Source organism: Pimephales promelas, chromosome 5 (genome assembly GCF_988280905.1).
Source record: "Pimephales promelas chromosome 5, fPimPro1.hap1.1, whole genome shotgun sequence".
Taxonomy (NCBI): Eukaryota; Metazoa; Chordata; class Actinopteri; order Cypriniformes; family Leuciscidae; genus Pimephales; species Pimephales promelas.
In genome coordinates this window covers 35,512,403-35,532,643 of record NC_142773.1, presented here as the reverse complement: position 1 = coordinate 35,532,643, position 20,241 = coordinate 35,512,403, and the positions used below count along the sequence as shown (strand labels likewise).

Genomic DNA, 20,241 nt, shown 5'->3' with positions numbered 1-20,241 from the left:
CCTTTGAAACTGAAAGCCTATGATCATTCCACCCTGAAGATACATTGACCAAGCTGTCAGACATACGACGACTCAAAGTGTGAACTGCTCCAATTACGCGGCCTAGTGAGCATGGCTGTCAGAGCCACAGGGCTGCTTATTCACAATTACTAGAGCAACATCAGTCAGAGAATGGCCACTCAACAGCAATACAGACAATCTCAACACTAGAGATTTAAAGTGTCCGAAACTGCTCACTCATTCACTAATCCCTATATAGTGCATGACATGTAAGTGCACTATATCTACAAGGAGTGAACGAAATGAAGTGAGTGAGAAAGGCTTTTATCTTGTTACGTACCTTATATTAATAACAATAACAATCATAAAGTATACCTCCATGCCAGCTTTGTAGTTTCTTTGATTGTATAATCATGCTTAATATGTGCATAAACAGTTAGTGTTAAAAACAGAAATTGTTAAGATTAAAAATTTGTTATGATTACATTTGAATTAATAAGCTACCCACAGATGATTAACTAATATTTTTAAATCATCCACCAAATTATCATCTCTTCCTTATGGTTTAATTAGTTAACAAAAATGTTTTAAACACCTGGATGTTAGCAAAACATTAAATTGAGTTAATGCCAAAATAATATGTTTAATAATAAAAATAATACACCTACATAATTTACCTTATTAAAATCATTTCATTTAATTTTAAACAGCATCTATATAGTATTGTCCCTATATGTTAATGTTTAAAACTAAACATTAACCACCAAACTAGCATGAAATAAATTACAAAATCTGCAAAGTAATCTGGTTTAAACTCGCTCACTCCCGCACTTTCACGCATTGGATTTTGGCAAATAGCCGAGTACTTCAGCGAGTGTACATTGAATGCACACTCGAATTCAGAGTGGGTATAAAGTGGTCAACAAATATAGGGAATGATGTCATTCACTCATAATTCGGAAACCACAACAAAATGGCCGACATCCGATATAGGGAGCAGTTTTGGACACAGCTCCTGTCACACACTCCCTCAGAACTAAACTGGACTGGAAGAGCTCACTATAGGGACAACGGTCGCAAACGCATCTGCTGTAGTGAATCGCTAGTAGTGACTCCAATGAGATCTGGCAGTTACAAACATGTTCTGTCAGGATTAATTACTGATGTTAGTCATAATTAGGGAAAACGGCCTTTAATGTGGATTGTGCATCAAGCCGCAGGTTAAAGCTGCAACTCGAACTAGTCTTTATTCAAAATCCTGTAATTTATGTTAAGCCACAAGGCCTTCGATAATGCAGCAGGGATGCCGATGGAGACTCCAGGTGAGTGAATCCACCCAGCCATATTGCACGAGTCCTTGGGAGAGGCCGCGCTCGACAGACGCAGTTTGTATCTGTCAAACGCTCATGATCTACAGCGCTGGGCTTCAAGCCAGCAGATGGTGGGAGAAATTAAACTCGTGACATGGACCGTTGACTGAAGCCAGGGAAGCAGTTGGAGACCACACCTGTAGAGCAGAGGGGGATTGTGTGTGTTGCGTGAGAGCACTTCCCTGGAATGTGCATAAGCAAATGATGCCCTCCCAGGTAAACTGAAAAGTTGTCATTCAGGAAAATGAACTGAACTGTCATTCAACTCAGGAAAAAAAAGAATTCAAAAGCTTGGTGTCAAATGGTGTCAGTAAATGGTGGACGGTTCTGATCCAGAGTTTTTGCCTGTACTTGACTATCCAGTATTATGAGGGAATGGGCCCAGTGTTCACCAGTACAGGCCTCTTAAAAATCCAAATAAATAAATAAATACCAGAAACAAGTGATTTTCATGACATTTGGTTTTGTTAAAAATTCTAAAATTTGCATTTTTCCACCAATACGGACAAACATTGGAATAAAATCAGAGCCTCCTAAAACAATCAGCATGTATTTTATTTTCTCTCTGCAGTGAATCAACTTTCAAGAGTGTGATTCACTGTTTCTCATGAATACTTTGCAGTGGAAAAATCCTTTATACCCCTCCCACATATGCGCAACACATGACATGTTTCACAAACAGTGAACTGGTAAATGTATAAAAATTTAAGCAAGATAAAGACAGCAAAGCTGTAGGATGCAATAAATGTGAACAAGTAATAACTTGCTTTTCCAAAGAATTGATAAGAACTAAACAGTCTGAAATCAGAGAGCAAACAGGTAGCTGAGGGTAGGGAATGCAATACGATATGTTTTCCCAATAATTGTTCATTCGCACTTCTTTGAAATTACAAAAAGAATTGTTAATGGAATCTGAATCAGCACTAGAATCATTACGATTCCCAAACATGGAGTTTTCTCCAACTTGCTAATTCAATATTAATTCCCTGGCAGTATGAGTAATGTTTACTAATTACACTGTTTAATATGAGAAAGACAAGAACTCCAGGAGCGCGTACCAGTAGAGCTCTTGAAAAGGATATCTAATGAGGAAACCGCATCTTCAATGTACAGAAATATTCCACTGATCCATCATTTAAAAGAAGTCTTGAGGGTTCAGAGGATGATGGGAGTCTTTCCAATTCCTCCCTATGTGATGCATGAAAGCATGCACATCATCACGTCAGTCTGGCACGAGACAAGAGCATGAAATGAATAAGCCAAAAATGAGAGAGGAACTCTTTTTACCATTCGGAGGGATGGTACAAAAAACATCATAAGCATATTCACCCAGAATTACACCTCCTGATTGCGATTTAGTGGATGGTTGGAATGAAAGTCATTAAACTGAACAAACTGCTCTGCATTCAGTCTTCTCTGCAGCCCTTGAGTGTCAGTAATGTCAAATTCCTCTGCTACAGAGAAATGAGGAGCACAAATGGGGTGCAGCTAGACGAAGTCATTATGAATTCACACAGAGCCCCATGTTGGCATCCGCACAATGCGATTACAAGAGAGGCATGGCAAATTTTTACTCAACAGACAACAGCTGTGAGTAAATAACGCCCACAACCTTGGTGGAAGTGAAGCCTGGAAGTTGAAATGAAACCTGCTGGTATTCCACAGATTCGTTATGTCGAGTCTTCTGCGACGAGCGAGTCCTCAAGGCATGTTAGGATGCATCAGTGGCCGTCACAGGAAAAGGACGTTCAAACTTCTAGAGCAACCAAACAAATCTTAAATCACAGAAGAAATGCTCTTGTAACTGCCATCTGTTTAAATTGGGATCAATTACGTGAAGTTAAAAGTAATTATTAAGCAATTTGATTCAAGTGGCTAATTAGACAGGCAGACGCAGTGACGCACTAAGCTGTGTTTGACCAGCTAAACTCAGGTGGGAGTGATTCATGTGGCTTAAACAAGTTAACACATTAACAAAAGTCTGTAAACCAGGTCACTCAACTTCAAGAAGTTTAATTCTATTAAGCACATAATTGCTAGTTGTTGGAGCAATAGTCTATTTTTCAGGCCAGAGCAAAGCCAAACAACAAAACGAACCACACAAAAATAAAGCAAAGTAAAACACATTAAAAACTCCAAAGCAACGCACAAAACAAAACACTCTATTGCTTATGGTTGCTTTACGTTTAACTGCCTTTTACATGGCACTCTGAAATACTACATAATTGGTCATTCATCCGATATGTGGTCAAATATTTTGTAAAATGACAGTTGAACTCAACAACTGCTTTCCTAGATAGATGCTCACTTATTTTCTCTCGTATCACCAGGGTTCTCAAGTCTCGCAGACAAACGCAATTCAAACAGTTCACATGCCACACCGTGTATTTGTCACGCTGAAAAGGCAATGCCAAAGTTGTCCTGCAAGCTTTATATATAACATTCACAAAGAGAAGTTTCCTGCCAGCAGCACGTATCTCTCAGCCAGATTGCGTTAGTTACTTGGCAACATAGACGCGCAAACACACGGAAGTTGACAGAACATTGTCCGCCAATGTGCGTTCGTTACTAGGCAACACAGACACGCAAACACACAGAAGTTGACGAAACATTCTCGGCCACCGTGCATTTGTTACTAGGCAACATAGATGCGCGAACACACGGAAGTTGACGGAATATTTTCAGCCAACCGTGCATCCGTTACTGGGCAACATAGATGCGCGAACACACGGAAGTTGACGGGAAACATTCTCCGCCACCGTGCGTCCGTTACAAGGCAACATAGATGCGCAAACACACGGAAGTTGACAGAACATTGTCCGCCACCGTGCGTTCGTTACTAGGCAACATAGACGCGTGAACACACGGAAGTTGACAGAACATTCTCGGCCACTGTACGTTTGTTGCATGGCAACATAGACATGCAAACACACGGAAGTTGACGAAACATTCTCGGCCACCGTGCATTTGTTACTAGGCAACATAGATGCGCGAACACACGGAAGTTGACGGAATATTCTCAGCCAACCGTGCGTCCGTTACTGGGCAACATAGACGCGCAAACACACGGAAGTTGACGAAACATTCTCAGCCACCGTGCGTTTGTTACTAGGCAACATAGATGCGCAAACACACGGAAGTTGACAGAACATTGTCCGCCACCGTGCGTTCGTTACTAGGCAACATAGACGCGCAAACACACGGAAGTTGACAGAACATTGTCCGCCAATGTGCGTTCGTTACTAGGCAACACAGACACGCAAACACACAGAAGTTGACGAAACATTCTCGGCCACCGTGCATTTGTTACTAGGCAACATAGATGCGCGAACACACGGAAGTTGACGGAATATTTTCAGCCAACCGTGCATCCGTTACTGGGCAACATAGATGCGCGAACACACGGAAGTTGACGGGAAACATTCTCCGCCACCGTGCGTCCGTTACAAGGCAACATAGATGCGCAAACACACGGAAGTTGACAGAACATTGTCCGCCACCGTGCGTTCGTTACTAGGCAACATAGACGCGTGAACACACGGAAGTTGACAGAACATTCTCGGCCACTGTACGTTTGTTGCATGGCAACATAGACATGCAAACACACGGAAGTTGACGAAACATTCTCGGCCACCGTGCATTTGTTACTAGGCAACATAGATGCGCGAACACACGGAAGTTGACGGAATATTCTCAGCCAACCGTGCGTCCGTTACTGGGCAACATAGACGCGCAAACACACGGAAGTTGACGAAACATTCTCAGCCACCGTGCGTTTGTTACTAGGCAACATAGATGCGCAAACACACGGAAGTTGACAGAACATTGTCCGCCACCGTGCGTTCGTTACTAGGCAACATAGACGCGCAAACACACGGAAGTTGACAGAACATTCTCGGCCACTGTACGTTTTTTGCATGGCAACATAGACATGCAAACACACGGAAGTTGACGAAACATTCTCAGCCACCGTGCGTTCTTTACTAGGCAACATAGACGCGCGAACACACGGAAATTGACGGAACATTCTCCGCCACCGTGTGTTCGTTACTTGGCAACATAAGACGCGTGAACACACGTCATGATGGAGAAGGGAAGAAAGCTTGTCTAACATATTTAGGCTAGAACATTTAATATAGAGCCCATCATATACATTTTTATTGATGCAGTCAAAACCTCTACAACTACTTTGCAACAAGGCCTCCATTAGGGCTCCTCCCCTAACCGCATGTGATCTCACTCCAAAATTTTGATAAAACTTGAGAACCCTGCGTATCACTTTTTGTTTTCTTTTTCTCTCAAATTTAAACATGTAATGTCCTTTTTATTCCAATTAGATGCATAAAACAAAACCCTTTTATGTTGGGAGTCCTGATACTCCTCCAGTGTTTATTTTGTGATAATGACTGGCTGACTGTATATGTGAAAAAGATCATGGTTCTGAATTATTTTCATATTCATATACCATGCTATTTACATGGGACATTACATTCAATTTCCAAGAAAACTATAATGGTACTATTCAATTGCCAAAAAAGTTTTGTATTTAAATCAGTACAAGCACCACAGTTCTACCCTGGTTAAAAGGTGATAAAAATGCATGTGTTATATTTCAGCCTAATATAATTTCTATGAGCTTAAGATGAGGCAACTGCATTTCTGGCAGAGATTCCCAAGACCCTCCAAATGTACCACAGAGGACATCCTTTAGTGAGTCATTAGAGAACATCATTATCATTCAACTTCTCCTTTGTGCTGGTCTTTCAGCATTGCTGTAGGACACAAATGATGCATTGCTCGCTATGAACAATGAGCTATAAATAGAGTTCATTCTGTCCAGCAGGATCCTGTGGGCGTCCAACTTATCCCCTTCACTGTGGAAAGCAGCTAAAAGAGCAAAACGGCCTGCCTTCAATATGGCACCTCTTTCTTACTCTTCCTCTTCCACTCTGAACAGGGCCAGAGGACTCTAACATTCATCAGATGTTTTCTTTATTAAAGCCTTCTAATTTCAACTAAATGGCATTGTCTGCTCATACACGGAGGTAAAATAAAATAAGATTAAAAAGGATTACACTGGGGACACGTGTGTAATACCAAACGCATGGTGCTGGGGTGGGTCAGCCATTGCTACAAGGAATACTGAGGGATATTTTAAGATATTAATTTTAATGGTATTTGAATTGTTGACATTTCCTCACGCTCTCATATTCCAAATCTCATGCTTCACTCTTGGATTTCTCAGCACATAAATGTATTGCTAACATGGGGCAAGATCCATTGGCTTCAATAGAGAAATGGGTCAGGGGTTATTCTTAAATCAGGAATTACAACCTTATACTTAGACACTACTAATGACGCAAGACACTATATCGACCCTGTCGAGCAGAAACAGTATCTCCACATTTTTCAATTTTATATATTTTTTCATAACCCATTACTATTGGTCACCCTTTATGTGGCCTGGTGGGTAGTGTTCAAATCTAGCTAGTGTCATTTCACAATCCTACCCCATCATCTCCTGTCACTTTTCCACTATTTATCCAGTTGAAGGCAAAAACTCATGCAATAAAGGCAGAAATAAATGACAAATTGGTCAAATCCATGGCCATCAAACGCCCAGTGGGACAACTCACCTTCCAGCACAGTGAGTTTGGCGCTGGTGTTGATTTCTCCCATGCTGTTGGTGGCTGTGCACTCATAGATGGCCTCGTCCCTGTGAGTGCGCAGCGGCTGTATGCGGAGAACTGAGCCCGAACCGTCATCAAATTCAATCACCTGAGAAAGAAAGACACACACACACACTCCGTTTAATGTTTTTCTCTCTTCTCGTCTTAAATTTACGATGAACCCTCAGACAGATCGTATATCTTCAAAAAGCGGCGGGTCTTTAATCACCTCCCTCTGAACTTCCAGCCAACTACTGTCTGGAGTTATTCTCCTAGAACTGCCACGTCTATCCCAGGCGGATATTGTGTTGATTGAATGGGCTTTATTTTCTCATGTGTAAAAAAAAAATGCTTTTACATATGATATTTTACAGCCCGGTGCAGAAAACCTGAATTCAGCATGGTGTGTATGGGGCTGGAATACTAATCCTTAAGAGTGCATTTAGTATATTTAGGCTAATTTGTTCTCCTCCCAGATCTGTGAATTGACTCATTTAGATCAAGAGCAGGGCGGGGCGACATGGTAGAAACAATTCAAATCGATTAAAAAAATTAACTAGATTAATCACAATTAAAAACACTTATGTTTTTTTTAGATATTTATAATGTAATAATTTCACAGTTAATCTCTAAATTAATGTAGAGACAACAAAGGCAGTATATTTTAAATACTTGTTTAATGGTATCTTTTTATGAATGAAGACCAGTATCACTGATACTAATACAGCTATTGATGTCTCATTAAAATCCCCCCCCCCCCCCCCCCCATTTTAAACATTCATTATAGCCATTCAACATTTCAGTGTAATTGAAAGCTATTAATTTTTCATCGCAAACTTTAACGCATTAACGTTAACAGCCCTTCTATTCTGACAACATTTGATAAAAACATTTATATATAAATGTTTGTAATTAGATACGAGTTGGTTTGGTTTTACATTTTTAAGTGTGACATTTTAAGTGTAAATTATATATTATGTAATAAATTATGTATTTAATTATTTAATTAAAGTATTTTGGGGTCACAGTTATTATTTCTAAAATAAAAAAATAAAAAAAATTATATATATATATATATATATATATATATATATATAAATGTTTTTATAAATATATATATATATATATATATATATATGTATATGAAATGGGTAAATAAACAACATTTAACAATATTTGTTTCCTGAAATTGGTCAAATATTTTTTCAAAAGTGTCCAAATACTATTTTTTGTAAGATTTTAAACAAACAAACAAGCATTGCTTTTAAATAGGTGAAAGGTTAATAGGTTTATTTTTTTATTTATTTGTTTGTTTATTTTTTGCTGAGCTATTTTTCTTTAAGCAGCCCATTTCCCTGTTGAACAATATTGGGCCTTCATATTGACCCTAAACCATGAAGAGGAACATTCAGATCTCAGCTTAAACCCTAACACAGACAGAACACGAAATGGGGCGAAGGGAATAGAGGGACGACACAGAGGGGTGTGAGGTGGCTGAGGGCACCATAAAAGAATATATCAGCATAAGATCGCAAGAAGAAAATTAAGAGTGTTGCGCAAATGCCTGATGATGGAAAGAAAGGCATCATGACGAGACAATGACATGCTAAGGAGAGGCAGGGAAAGACAGTTAGTCACCTCAAAGCGCTGGGAGCTAACTTTCTTTCCTTTCTTCATCCATGTGATCCGAGGCTTGGGCTCACCCGCTGCTTGGCACACAAAGGATGCCACTCCTCCTGAAATCCCTGTCTGGTCCTCTGGAGATTTGATGAAATTTGGCAAGCCTTGAAAAGTGAGGTGAAAAAAAAAATTAGTTCCTGGACTGTGGTCGCAAAAATACTTTGTTAAACTAGTTATGAACGGGCATCCTTTAAACTGGAACTCAGTTAACCTGAGAGAGACTTTCACCCTCAAGTCACCTAATACCTCTCAGAATGTCCCATGCTCTCTGTATGATAGCTTTTTATTCACTTATTTTTATTTAAAATTAATTTAAACATTCGCTAAAACCCTTTAAAAGTCAATGAGGCTGTCATAAGCAGCGAGTTAAGACGTCATGTCCAGACTAAAAAAATAGTTAAACGTCTCGAGAACACTCCGTCTAGATCTTTCAATTTAGCACATTCATTTTGTACGATTATTTATAAAACCAAGAACATGATAAAAGATTAACAAACTGTTCCCATTAGCCATGTTTCCACTGCCAGGCCAAAAGTGAGTGTGCTGGTGCGTGTCAGGGCCAGTCACGTTTCCACCGCCACTTCTGGGCTTGGTCAGACCTCCTTGGGGCCAACAGCCATGTTTTTTGGCCCAAAGAATACCTTGGTCCAACGAGGGCCAACTGGGGCTTGAGGAGTTGTTATGCTCATTTATCTGAGCAGGGTCAACACCATTTCCCATGTTATCTCAACATTTAAGACATTTAAAACACTTATTCTTTCTAAAGAAATGTGAAGTAAGCATATTTTATCAATATTTTTCTAAATGTCAGCCATAATGGAGTTGGTTTGTGCATTCCTATGATCACAAATAAATGAAAGCAGGCGTGACTGAATAAGTATGTGTGCTCTCTTTTTTATGTGAGATCACGATACAGTAAATACCAGTTTGATTCAGAATTATTGACGCCCAGCACGTTGTTAGCCCTGGCACATTATTATTATTTATACTGAAACCACACTGAAGTTTAAACACTGACATCCCTGTTAAATATACATCAATTGCATACATTTAACTGTCAACAATTTTTATTCAATCATAAAGCAAGGTAAGTGTTAAAGGGATAGTTCACTTTGAAATTCATTTTTGATATGTTTTAGCTTACCTCAAGGGCATCCAAGATGTAGGTGTCTTTGTTTCCACAGTATTTTCAATTTTGACATTTTTCAGTCAAACCGTTGTTGTCTATCAGTCATAGACTGGAGGCTAAGGGGGTCCACCAAAAAGGATGCACAGAGAAGTCCAAATTAAACATGATTTAATGACTCGTAAATGTAAGGACACATTGATGGCCTAAGACACGAAACGAGCGGTTTGTGTGAGAAAACGAACAGTATTTATATCGTTTTTACCTCTTGTAATCATAGCCATGATCAAATGATCTGACGACACGGACGCTTCGGTCTGCACATTCGCTGGAAGTGATCGCTTGCGCGCCTACGTCACTCTTTGTTTTTACAGAGATTTCGGAAGTTTTACCTTTCACTGACCATATTTAGATATACGGGAAACCGCATTGGAAGACGATTTCGGTATATCTAAATTTGTTTAGTAAAAGGCAAAACTTCCGAAATCTCAGTGTAAATATTGAGTGACGCCACACGCAAGCGATCACTTCCAGCGTAACATTGAACTGATTCAGTTCGGTTCAGTTGGACATTGCACAACTGATTCAGATCACTTGGACGTCACTGTGATTACACGAGGTAAAAACGATATAAATACTGTTCGTTTTCTCACAAAAAACGCTTGTTTCGTGTCTTAGGCCATCAATGTGTACTTACATTTACGAGTCATTAAATCATGTTTAATTTGGACTTCTCTGTGCATGCTTTTTGGTGGACCCCCTTTGCCTCCAGTGTATGACTGATAGACAACAACGGTTTGACTGAAAAATGTCAAAATTGAAAAAAACGTGGAAACAAAGACGCCTACATCTTGGATGCCCTTGAGGTAAGCTAAAACATGTCAAAAATTAATTTCAAAGTGAACTAACCCTTTAAACTGACAAAATGTGTTGCTACTTTTTATAATCGCACAAAATTTAAGTATGAACATGGCAGTCCTAGAAAACACAAAATAAACACAGTCATTGTGATTCAACAGCCAAAGATAGTCTCAGGAAAGGATGAAAACATTTCATTCTGTATCCAAAAAGAGAAACGATGGCAATGATATGGCTTCAACAACTAGTAGCTAAACCATTTTTTTTAAGAGGCCAAGTCAGAGCACGCTGCAGCTCATGGCTTTCTGGGAGAACAGCGCACACACCCTGCGTTGTTGTCATGCATTTACAATACAAACAACAATGGGACAAGTTTCACCACTGCTCAAGCCAGCGAAGATAAAACCCCACATCCATCGCCTGAGTCATTTCAAACATGTAATGGCTTGTTTTTTAAAGACATTTGCCAGAATCACAGCTACTGCGCAACATTCTGTGGAAATAGTGGGTGATGCGGGTGAAAGGTGAATTATTAAATATTACACTATACGTACCACTTGCATTTTCAATTCCCAGAGCATCATTCACTAACGACTTCAGATCAAAAACCCAACCTTATTCGATCCAATAGAGCACGGATTCACGTCTGTAAATACGTTACACCAACAAGACCCTGAAAACCACCTTTAGCCTTATCTCACTTTATCAACCCCATGATTTCTGATAATCTCATTTAGGAGGACGACGCAAAATCCATTATCACAGTGAAACATCTCCGGTGAACCACAGGACATGTTGGAATAGATCACGGTGTCCTAGCGGGCGGTCCACGGTGGGAATCTAATCCTCTCTTAGTCGAGGGAGAGATAAATTGCAGCGGTGAGGAGACTACATGCGGTTGTGATTTTCTTGGAGGGAACGAGCCAGGGGAATACGATGAGATCGCTTCCTCCTTTATACATTAGGATCAGAAGGGGACTGCTGAAGAAAACAAAATCAATACCTAGTTAACATAACAGATAGGGTGGTGAAGTACTGACTAGCAGACATCACTACAGTGTGCCGGGGGAGACTTGGGTTGCCCTTGCTCTAGGACATACTGCAACCCCCACCAGAGCTATATACTGTAAGAGAAGACGACGCCCACAACTGTGTGTGTATGCACCTGTATCCATTGTAAAATCTAAGCCACTGTGTACCACACCAGCACCCTTATGACCCACAGGAGTATTGGCTGGCCTGACATTTAAATGACATTTACGTGCCGGCTCCTCTGGAGACCGTTTTGATTGGCACCATAGAGCAATGCATACCCTTATAAAAGCTTTTCTGGCTACTTTTATCTCCATTATACCCACACAAGAGGGTGGAAAGGAAGTTTTGGGGGCCAACGGCCTCCTCATTGCAGCCATCATGGGTTGCTACCGCTAGTTTAATGGGTAAATCCCCAATAAGATTCTCCAGTATACTTGCTGGGAATTCCCAAAACATGGATTCTTGGGTATGCGTGTGATTTAAAGCATGAGATTAGACATTCAAGGGTCCTTTAACATCGGTCATGACATTTCTATTAGAGTGTGTCTGTTTGGGGGGTGGGCGGTGGTGTTCCCTTTGTTTACGAACAAGGATCAGTGGGCATTAGCCCATCTGGGCACATGTTTCAAATTAAAGTACATATAAACTGCTGAGACTTTAAGCACATGAGATGCATGAATGAACCACAGAGGTCCACAGGAAAGGCAGATAATAAGGGTCTAGAGAAACAGATCATTTTTACTGATATTCTCACAATTTCAACTTTGATCTTTGAGAAAGGACATATTTACCGCTAACTTTTGTATATGTGGTATGTATAATTATTTAACATTTACACAATGTCAAAAAGCTGAAACTAAAACTATTTAACTTATATTCTACATACTGATTATCAGACACTTGCATAACCATTATTTCTATATTTCCATACTTTTAATTATAGGATCACTAAGTGTTGATAGCAAACTCAGAGCATTAATCTCAGTTACACAACCACATTTCCAAATTTAAGAAAGAAAAACCTATGACTAGAAAGCCTAGTCCAGTCTAAACCAGATTAGTTATGTTTATGGTACATTCTGATTGATTTGTTAATCAAAAGAACCTTTCGACTGGCTAGTGACATTATCTAAGGTGCTCTTGAAACATTTGTAGAGCTCTCAAAAGTCTCAAAGCGAACAGATTGACGTAGTGCAGTTGTGCCCTCAACATGTTTGTGAATTGACAGAGGAGAGGTTCAGGGCTCGGGGTTACTTGATGCTCAAAGAGACTCTGTTGAGAACACAGGTCATAGAAGGAGATGAGAGGGACCGGGCCCTGCCCTCCCAGGTGGCTCTGCTGTCGTCCCAGTCCTTTTGTATTAACCAACTCAATAAATCCACAGGCGCCAGAACAGGTGGCCTTGGACACCTGTTGACATTTATTTCCTACAGACTAGAGTCGTGCTTTAGACAGCCAGCATGTGGCCAGTGTAAGGAGAGGACGGCAAATGGGCAGCAAATTCCTGATCAAGATGAAAGAACTTTACTTTTACTGGCGAACACGTTTTTGCTCGCGTCTTGAAGTTACGTCAATTTTCAAGATGGGTAATTTAAGGCTTTCCCTGGAGGAGACTTGTTTTGCAAAATGCATCTGAATTTTGTAGGAATGTTTTAAGCATTTATACAGCTTTTAAGAAAAGAGGCTTTAGAGTGGAGACGACAAATGGACACCAGCAATTAGCAGCATTCCCGCTCCGCAGAAACACCCGATCCGGATTGAGTACAAGGATCAATACACAAAGCAGGGAGCCAACCATTCGTTCTCATTAATAATAGATTAGCAAGTTATCATTTTCACTTGTGCTCTGAGCGGAAATGTGTCCGATGCTATCAGCTGCGGTTGTTTTAGTGAAACTTCTCCATTAACTGGGTTTTAGACCTTTTACAGGATTTTGCTTTCAATTAACTCTACATCAAGACAGTTATTTGCTCTATCAGTTTAATATCTCCAGTTTCCTTTATTGACATCCACGATTCCCCCGCTAAATCCAATGCAGTGGCATCTGCGGCAAAACGGGTAATTGGGTACGCTTTTAGGAAAAGAGACGATTGGCTGTGAAAGTTGTTTGAAATGCAACTTAATAACACGTTGCTTTTCCAGGCCTTGAGAGAAACGCAGAATTCAATGGGCCGACGAATTTCGACAAACAAACGACTGGATAAGTAAGGCACTAAAAACTAAAGGAAGAGCCATTCCCAGTGGGAATTCTTTCTCTAAGTGATACAGTGTTAGGCTGCTGTTGAGTGCGCCACTTTCTAATGTTATTAAATTATTTAGGAGAATGTGCGGAACACAAATTCTGAGCACAATTATGCATATCCCTCTGTGAGGAGCATTAAAGTAATGGGTTTCCTCATAAGACACTGCTGGAGAATTATCTTAAAGGGACAGTTCAGCCCAAAAACTGTTTACTCGCATCGTTCACTCTCCCTTGTGTCAATCCAAACCTTTTTCTTTGGAGAAGAAATGGTGAAGGACACTCTTTAAAATATAATGAAAGTAAATGAGGCCTCAAGAACAGTCACACAAGTACACTAAAAGTAGTCCACGACTAAAGTCCTCTGAAGTTACACAATAGTTTGGTGCGAGAGATTTAAGCTGTTACTCGCATACAATTAAATGTTGGGATGATGTGAACAAATCATACTTTTTGAATCAGATTGAATCAAATATAAGCCAGTTGTGGATTCATTCATGAATCGGACTGGTGTGATTCTTGATCCTGCGTCAATGATCCGCTCACAGTAGTTTTCAATGAATAACACCTTGCATTTTCAACACAGGCTGATTGGAAAAACCTGCTTGCGGTGACATTTCTGGAAAATTATATAACGTTGAATCTTGTACTGTCACAGTGAAATATCCAGTGATTCATGTTAAAATCGCATTTTATCTGAAGCAGATGAATGTGAATCTGGGAAAGTTTCATTATGTTGGTCGTTGTACGAATTTGTATTTTTAAATTAATTTTTGAAAATAATGTACCACCTACACTATAGTGTTAAAAAAGCAAACGTGAGATTAAAAAAAAAACATGTTTTCTGAAGCAACCATGCCTTTTTAGCTTGCTTGTACAAGTCTTCAAGTCCTTTTATCAAAAACTTGTTCCTTATGGATTCATGCACAATTACTCCAAATCACGAGTGCAAGTTTACTCTATAAAAGCCATGCATATGGAGCCGATTATGTGATGCAAACAGCTAAATGTATTTGTTCATAAATCAAGAAGTATGGTAAAAGTGTTTTGAGGTCATTATTGAGAAATGATTACAGTATTGTGCGCTAATCTTCCCCTGAACTCAAAACTTGTGTATAAATGAATAAAAGTTGTTGGTGTTTTATTGCCACTAGTGTTCATTTCAGATGCAAAATTAAGTGTATATAGGTACATTTTTGGAGTGTTGCACGTTTTTCCAAAATGAGTCTAGATTGTAAATGTTGGTCTTTTCATCACAAGTTATTGAATGCCTTGTACGGATTACTTTTATGGTACTTTCATAATGCGTATGTCTTTTTTATGGTTCAACGCATTGACCAGTACTTAATTCATAATATCTTCCTTTGTGTTACACAGAAAAAAAAGGAAGTCAGAACTGACAGAAATGAAGATTAAGTAATGTCTTTCTTACACAGATTGGGTGGACGGTACACATGTAGCCATTGAGGGAAAAAATCATTTACTAAAAGCATTAGCTCAATGTTCCCTCATGTGTCTTGACAAGTTGATGAAAAAAGAGCTTCCTGTTAGTAGGGGTAAGCTGTATCATATGACCAGGCGGTTTAACATTACTTCAGCCTTTAAACCGGTGCCCATCCTGGAGTCTTCAAAGCCGTGACTCATTATCTCACTTTCCCACTGTCGACATGATATCGGATCAAAGACGAGATGGCCAATCATGAGGGAATATCGTTACTACCTCATTATTCGGCCCTCATGATAGAACAATAGAGTTATTCTGACTCTTCCTGTTTAGACGGAGCCATCAATATTAAAACACAAACCAGGCGCTAGATGCTAGTGCATTCCAGCTTGCTTCTCATAGGGCTATTGTTATGATGAGCATAGCACACAGAAAGCTTTCGCACAATAGGCAGGTGTCATCCGGGCCTCGCTTTTGGCAGAGGGACAAGAGGAATGTTTGCACGGGAACACAGAAAAGTGAGGATCACGGCTGGTTTGTAGGCAGAACTCCATAAGACAGAAGGTACAGGAAGTTCTGGGTGACTCTGAACGCTTAAGGCAGCCAGGCACAATGAAAGATTAAGGAGCCATGAAATATCACCAGATTGGAAATATTTTGAAAGGTTAATCCAAAGTGTTCGCCCGAGACCATTCTAGAAAGCCTCGGGAGTCTGCGCACTGCAGGTACGCCGTTACCGAAGGGTGTCGTTATGACACAAACATAAATGGTCATAAATCTGTCCGCTTTATTTGCTACGACCTGCACGTAATCCGCGTTAACCCAGCGTTTTCCTCAGAGGACTCATCTGGTGGATGGTGTGTTGCAGGAGAAATATTCTAGCCTCAGCTACAGTGGAAGGTTTACTTTAATTTTTCAAACAAGCTTTAAATCTCATGCCCTTTTCAATTGTTTTCCAAAAAGTCCCAGCATGGTAACTACAGGTGTGGGAAAAGCTAAATAAATGAATAAATAACATTATATACATTATATTATTTTTAAATATATTTATTATAAATTTTAAGCATTAGATGAAAAACATCATCTAAAATGTAAAAATCATGTTAAAGTTAAAATACTACTAAAATAAAATGTCACTAATACTGGCCAATATATCATGCATTCATAGTTTTGAATATTCCAAGAATATCATATTATCCTTTTATATTAAATGAGTGTGCATGTGTGCAGTTTTTGAAAGTCTTTTTCATCTTCATGCATAAACAGCTCTGGGACAGCTGAGAGGAGGAAGGCATGGCCCTGTTAAAGCTGTTAGGTAAAGGGCAGCCATCACATTTGCACAGCCTGAGCCATTGACTGGAGGGTGGGCAGAATAAGCTTAGGTGCCCCTGGGGGATGGACATGGGACAGGGATGTAGGATTGGAAAGTAGATCAGTGTCTAGATGCTGGATCAATGGAGACCCGTTATGGGTTGCGTCATCAATCACAATCAAAGCCCCTCTCACACAAAATAACCAAACCAATCAGCTTCCCAACATAAAGGCCCCACTCAAAGCTCATACATCTTTACCTCAGCCCTTATCTACAAGTCTGGAGCATTTAAACTTTCACACCATGTGTCAAGTGAAAATTTAATTACAGTCCTTTTGGGATCTGAACACAAATGGACCTGAACTTGACAGAGGTGTTCATTAAAATGAATTCACCAAAGCAGATCCACAACTACAAAACACTCCAAGGGTGCAATATGCTAATTTAGGACAAAAGCCTGTCCTTTCCGTAATATTACAATAATAAATGTATACCATTAGACTACTGTACAAATATCTTACGGATATATCGGATTTGTTTTATTAAAGGGAGGCTTTACTTTATACTTTGAACTAAATTTTAAAAAGTATAAAGTAAACAGTCAGCAATAAAATAAGAACATATAGAATAAATTGCAAACGATAGAACAAATAAATACAATAGAATAAAAAAAACTAATGAAATAAACATGGCTTTGAGTTTTTCACGTGGGTCTAAATGTAGAATAAGAATTATTACCGAAGTTAACACTGGATAGTCTTCATTGTATAAATTAAATACAGATTAATGCTTACAATTAAAGTTACATAAGTTATCAGTCAAGAGCAGAGAGTGATTTGCTCTGTCTTTTGTTCGTTGATTAACCTGACAGACACCAGCAGGAATATTAGGCTGCTGTCACTTTAAAAGTTTATGCACAGATCCAATATACTGTTAAACATCAACCATTTTCTTTCTCAACTATTTACATTCACCAAGAACGTGTATTTGACCATTTGCGAGCAATAAGCTTTGAAGAAAAGACTATTGGAACCGTTTTTGATATTTCAGTATCAATATGTTTAGAAATAGACATTTGACAACATTAAGGATGGGTACATAATGACAGAAATGTAATATTCAGTTAAACTATCCCTTTATGGTGGTGAATAGCACGTCAGGCGCAAGTGATTTCAATCTTTTTTTCAATATTTTTTACGCGTTACGCGCGTGAAAAATTCCTGCGGTGCGAATGAGGCGTAGAGCACGGCGCGGTAGACATGAATACGCTTCGTTCGCGTGAATGGTGCGAACTGAGCGTCTGGTGCGTTAAGTGCGAATGATTTAGTTAGTGCTATTTGTGCATTCACACGTTTGTCGCGAATTCGCGCCTGTAGCCCGAGTTGACAAATCTGAACTCGAATGCTCGATCAACAGAAAAGAAGATGGCTTTGATTCTGACGCGTGTGACGTGTGTAAATTTCACTTCAAACTTTTGTTTTTACACGCGTCAATTTCGCTCTTGGCGCGCGAATGGACTCAAAGTGTTCAAGCGTATAACTAGACGCGGTAGGCAAGTATTTTACGCATTAATTCGCGTCTGGTGTGAACGCACAGTTAAACTTTCAAATCTCATTTAGATACCAATAGCATGCCGGGAGTTGGTAGGCAGGCAATACCAAATATGGGCAGTAACAGCATCATCCAAGATGGAAACAGTCTGGCCAAGTTTTCCCAAACAGGTAATTTAATATAAATGCTCTTCAAGTTTGGTGAAACAGCTTTAAACAACAATAAAAAAAAAAAAGATTTTCAGGGGGGATTCAAAATATTCTACTTCAGGCATCATGAACTGAACATGTGGTCCATATTTCTGCAAGAATGTTCCAGAGCTGTTTAGAAGAGCAACTCACGAAAGGCAGAAGAACATCAACACATAAAATGTGGTTCATATTGCCAGCCTGCCCAATCCTGGAGGCCTGAACAAGCCAAGTGTGTGGGTCACATTGTAAAAGAACAAAGAACATTAGTCATTGACAATTAAGGGGTCAGCATAAAGGGGAGGGGAAAAAGGTTATGATGGGAGTCAGTGAAGGATGAGGAGAAGCCAGCTTTAATGCTGATGAGAAGCAGGGGACGTCAATTCCCCACAACAAAATGTCATAAGCTCTAAGACACAAGTCTGTACTAACGTGATTAGCTTCTCATGTCTGTGATTACATAAAAAACTCTTTATGGATATTAACAAGCCGAAATGCCCCCACAACCCTTCTCATATGTTGTACAGAGACTCTTGGAGAAGATTCTTGACAATACAGCAACTTCAAAATGCAGAGTGCACCAGAGACAATTTATACAGAGACATGCCACTTCCTAAATCCTCAATACAACTATATAGGGAAAATACGTAACGCCAAAGATGGCGGTTGTATGCACATGCCCCGCCCCTCCCGCTGGAAAGCCAATCGTCTGCTTTTGACAGTCAAGCCGGGAAGCATGTAAGCCTATCGTCTGGTTCCACTGACACATACTAGGGCTGGGGTAAACGATTATTAACTAAACGATTAGTTGGGCGATTATTTTATCGATTAGTCGACTAATCTAATCACTAAATGGACGACTAATATAAATAATTTTTTTCTGCTGCTCAATTAATAAAAAAACAATATCTCAAATAAATATTAGCATACTGAATCAAGATACTATACAGTGGCTAACGTTAGTCTAATGTTATGTATTTGAACACCATCATTATAACTCTACAACCGCCAAAACCATGTTATTACAATATTTTTTACAAACATTTTTTATCATAGAGAATGTTTAAATATTAATATCAGCTGAGGAGGGAAACGGAGGCGGAGTTAGTGGTGCGATCGGAGGCTGCTACTACTGGATATGAATCGGGAGAGGTTTGTGCACCTACTGATCAGAGCGCGTGCTGACACGGAGTAAAGCCTTGTTTACTCGACACGTCCGCACGAGTGCGAATGTGCGCATGGCAAAAATGATGCGTTGGGTGCGCAAGACCAGGAAGACTGTGGCTGGCTGTGTGTCCTTTTTTGTAACAGCGCGCCCGGCGCCGCGTCCGGGTACGTCTTCAAGCCGAATCTGCCCGAGCTTGTACGTCTCACCACACCGGCACCCAGTTTGCACATCTAAATTGCAATTTTTTTTCTTAGGGGTTTGTTTACTGTGTGTGATTCATTTAATGGATAGCACATTCACTTCTAGTTGTCTTCGTCCTCTATTCTGCAATGTTTCGGTCTCCCACGTGTGTGTGGCAAGCTGTACCGCCGGGAACATGCAAAAAATAAATAAATAAAGAAGCGTCGACTCAAAAATATGACGTCGACGCAATTTTGGCGCGCCGCTACAGCACTAACACATACGCACAGTTGATGTCTGCGACAGCGGAGACGAGAATCCTTGCGTATGCATAGTAAACGTATAACCAGTGGGGAAAGGGGCGTTTTAAAGCTTATTTTGGGGCAAAGTCAACAAACTTTTTCAGCGATTTTTAGCATAC

The 20,241-nt window shown here is 39.8% G+C and overlaps 1 protein-coding gene across 8 annotated transcripts in view; it reads right to left on the bottom strand.

The window, feature by feature from the left end:
* ptprfb (protein tyrosine phosphatase receptor type Fb) overlaps positions 1-20,241 on the bottom strand; it is a 213,093-nt gene that overhangs the window by 105,819 nt on the left and 87,033 nt on the right. For all 8 annotated transcript variants that reach the window (XM_089131383.1, XM_089131381.1, XM_089131382.1 and 5 more), the window contains 2 exons: positions 8,678-8,823; positions 7,007-7,148 (listed from right to left, as the gene is read on the bottom strand). In XM_089131383.1, coding sequence (XP_088987509.1) covers positions 7,007-7,148; positions 8,678-8,823 — 288 coding nt within the window. The remainder of the gene's footprint in view (positions 1-7,006; positions 7,149-8,677; positions 8,824-20,241) is intronic.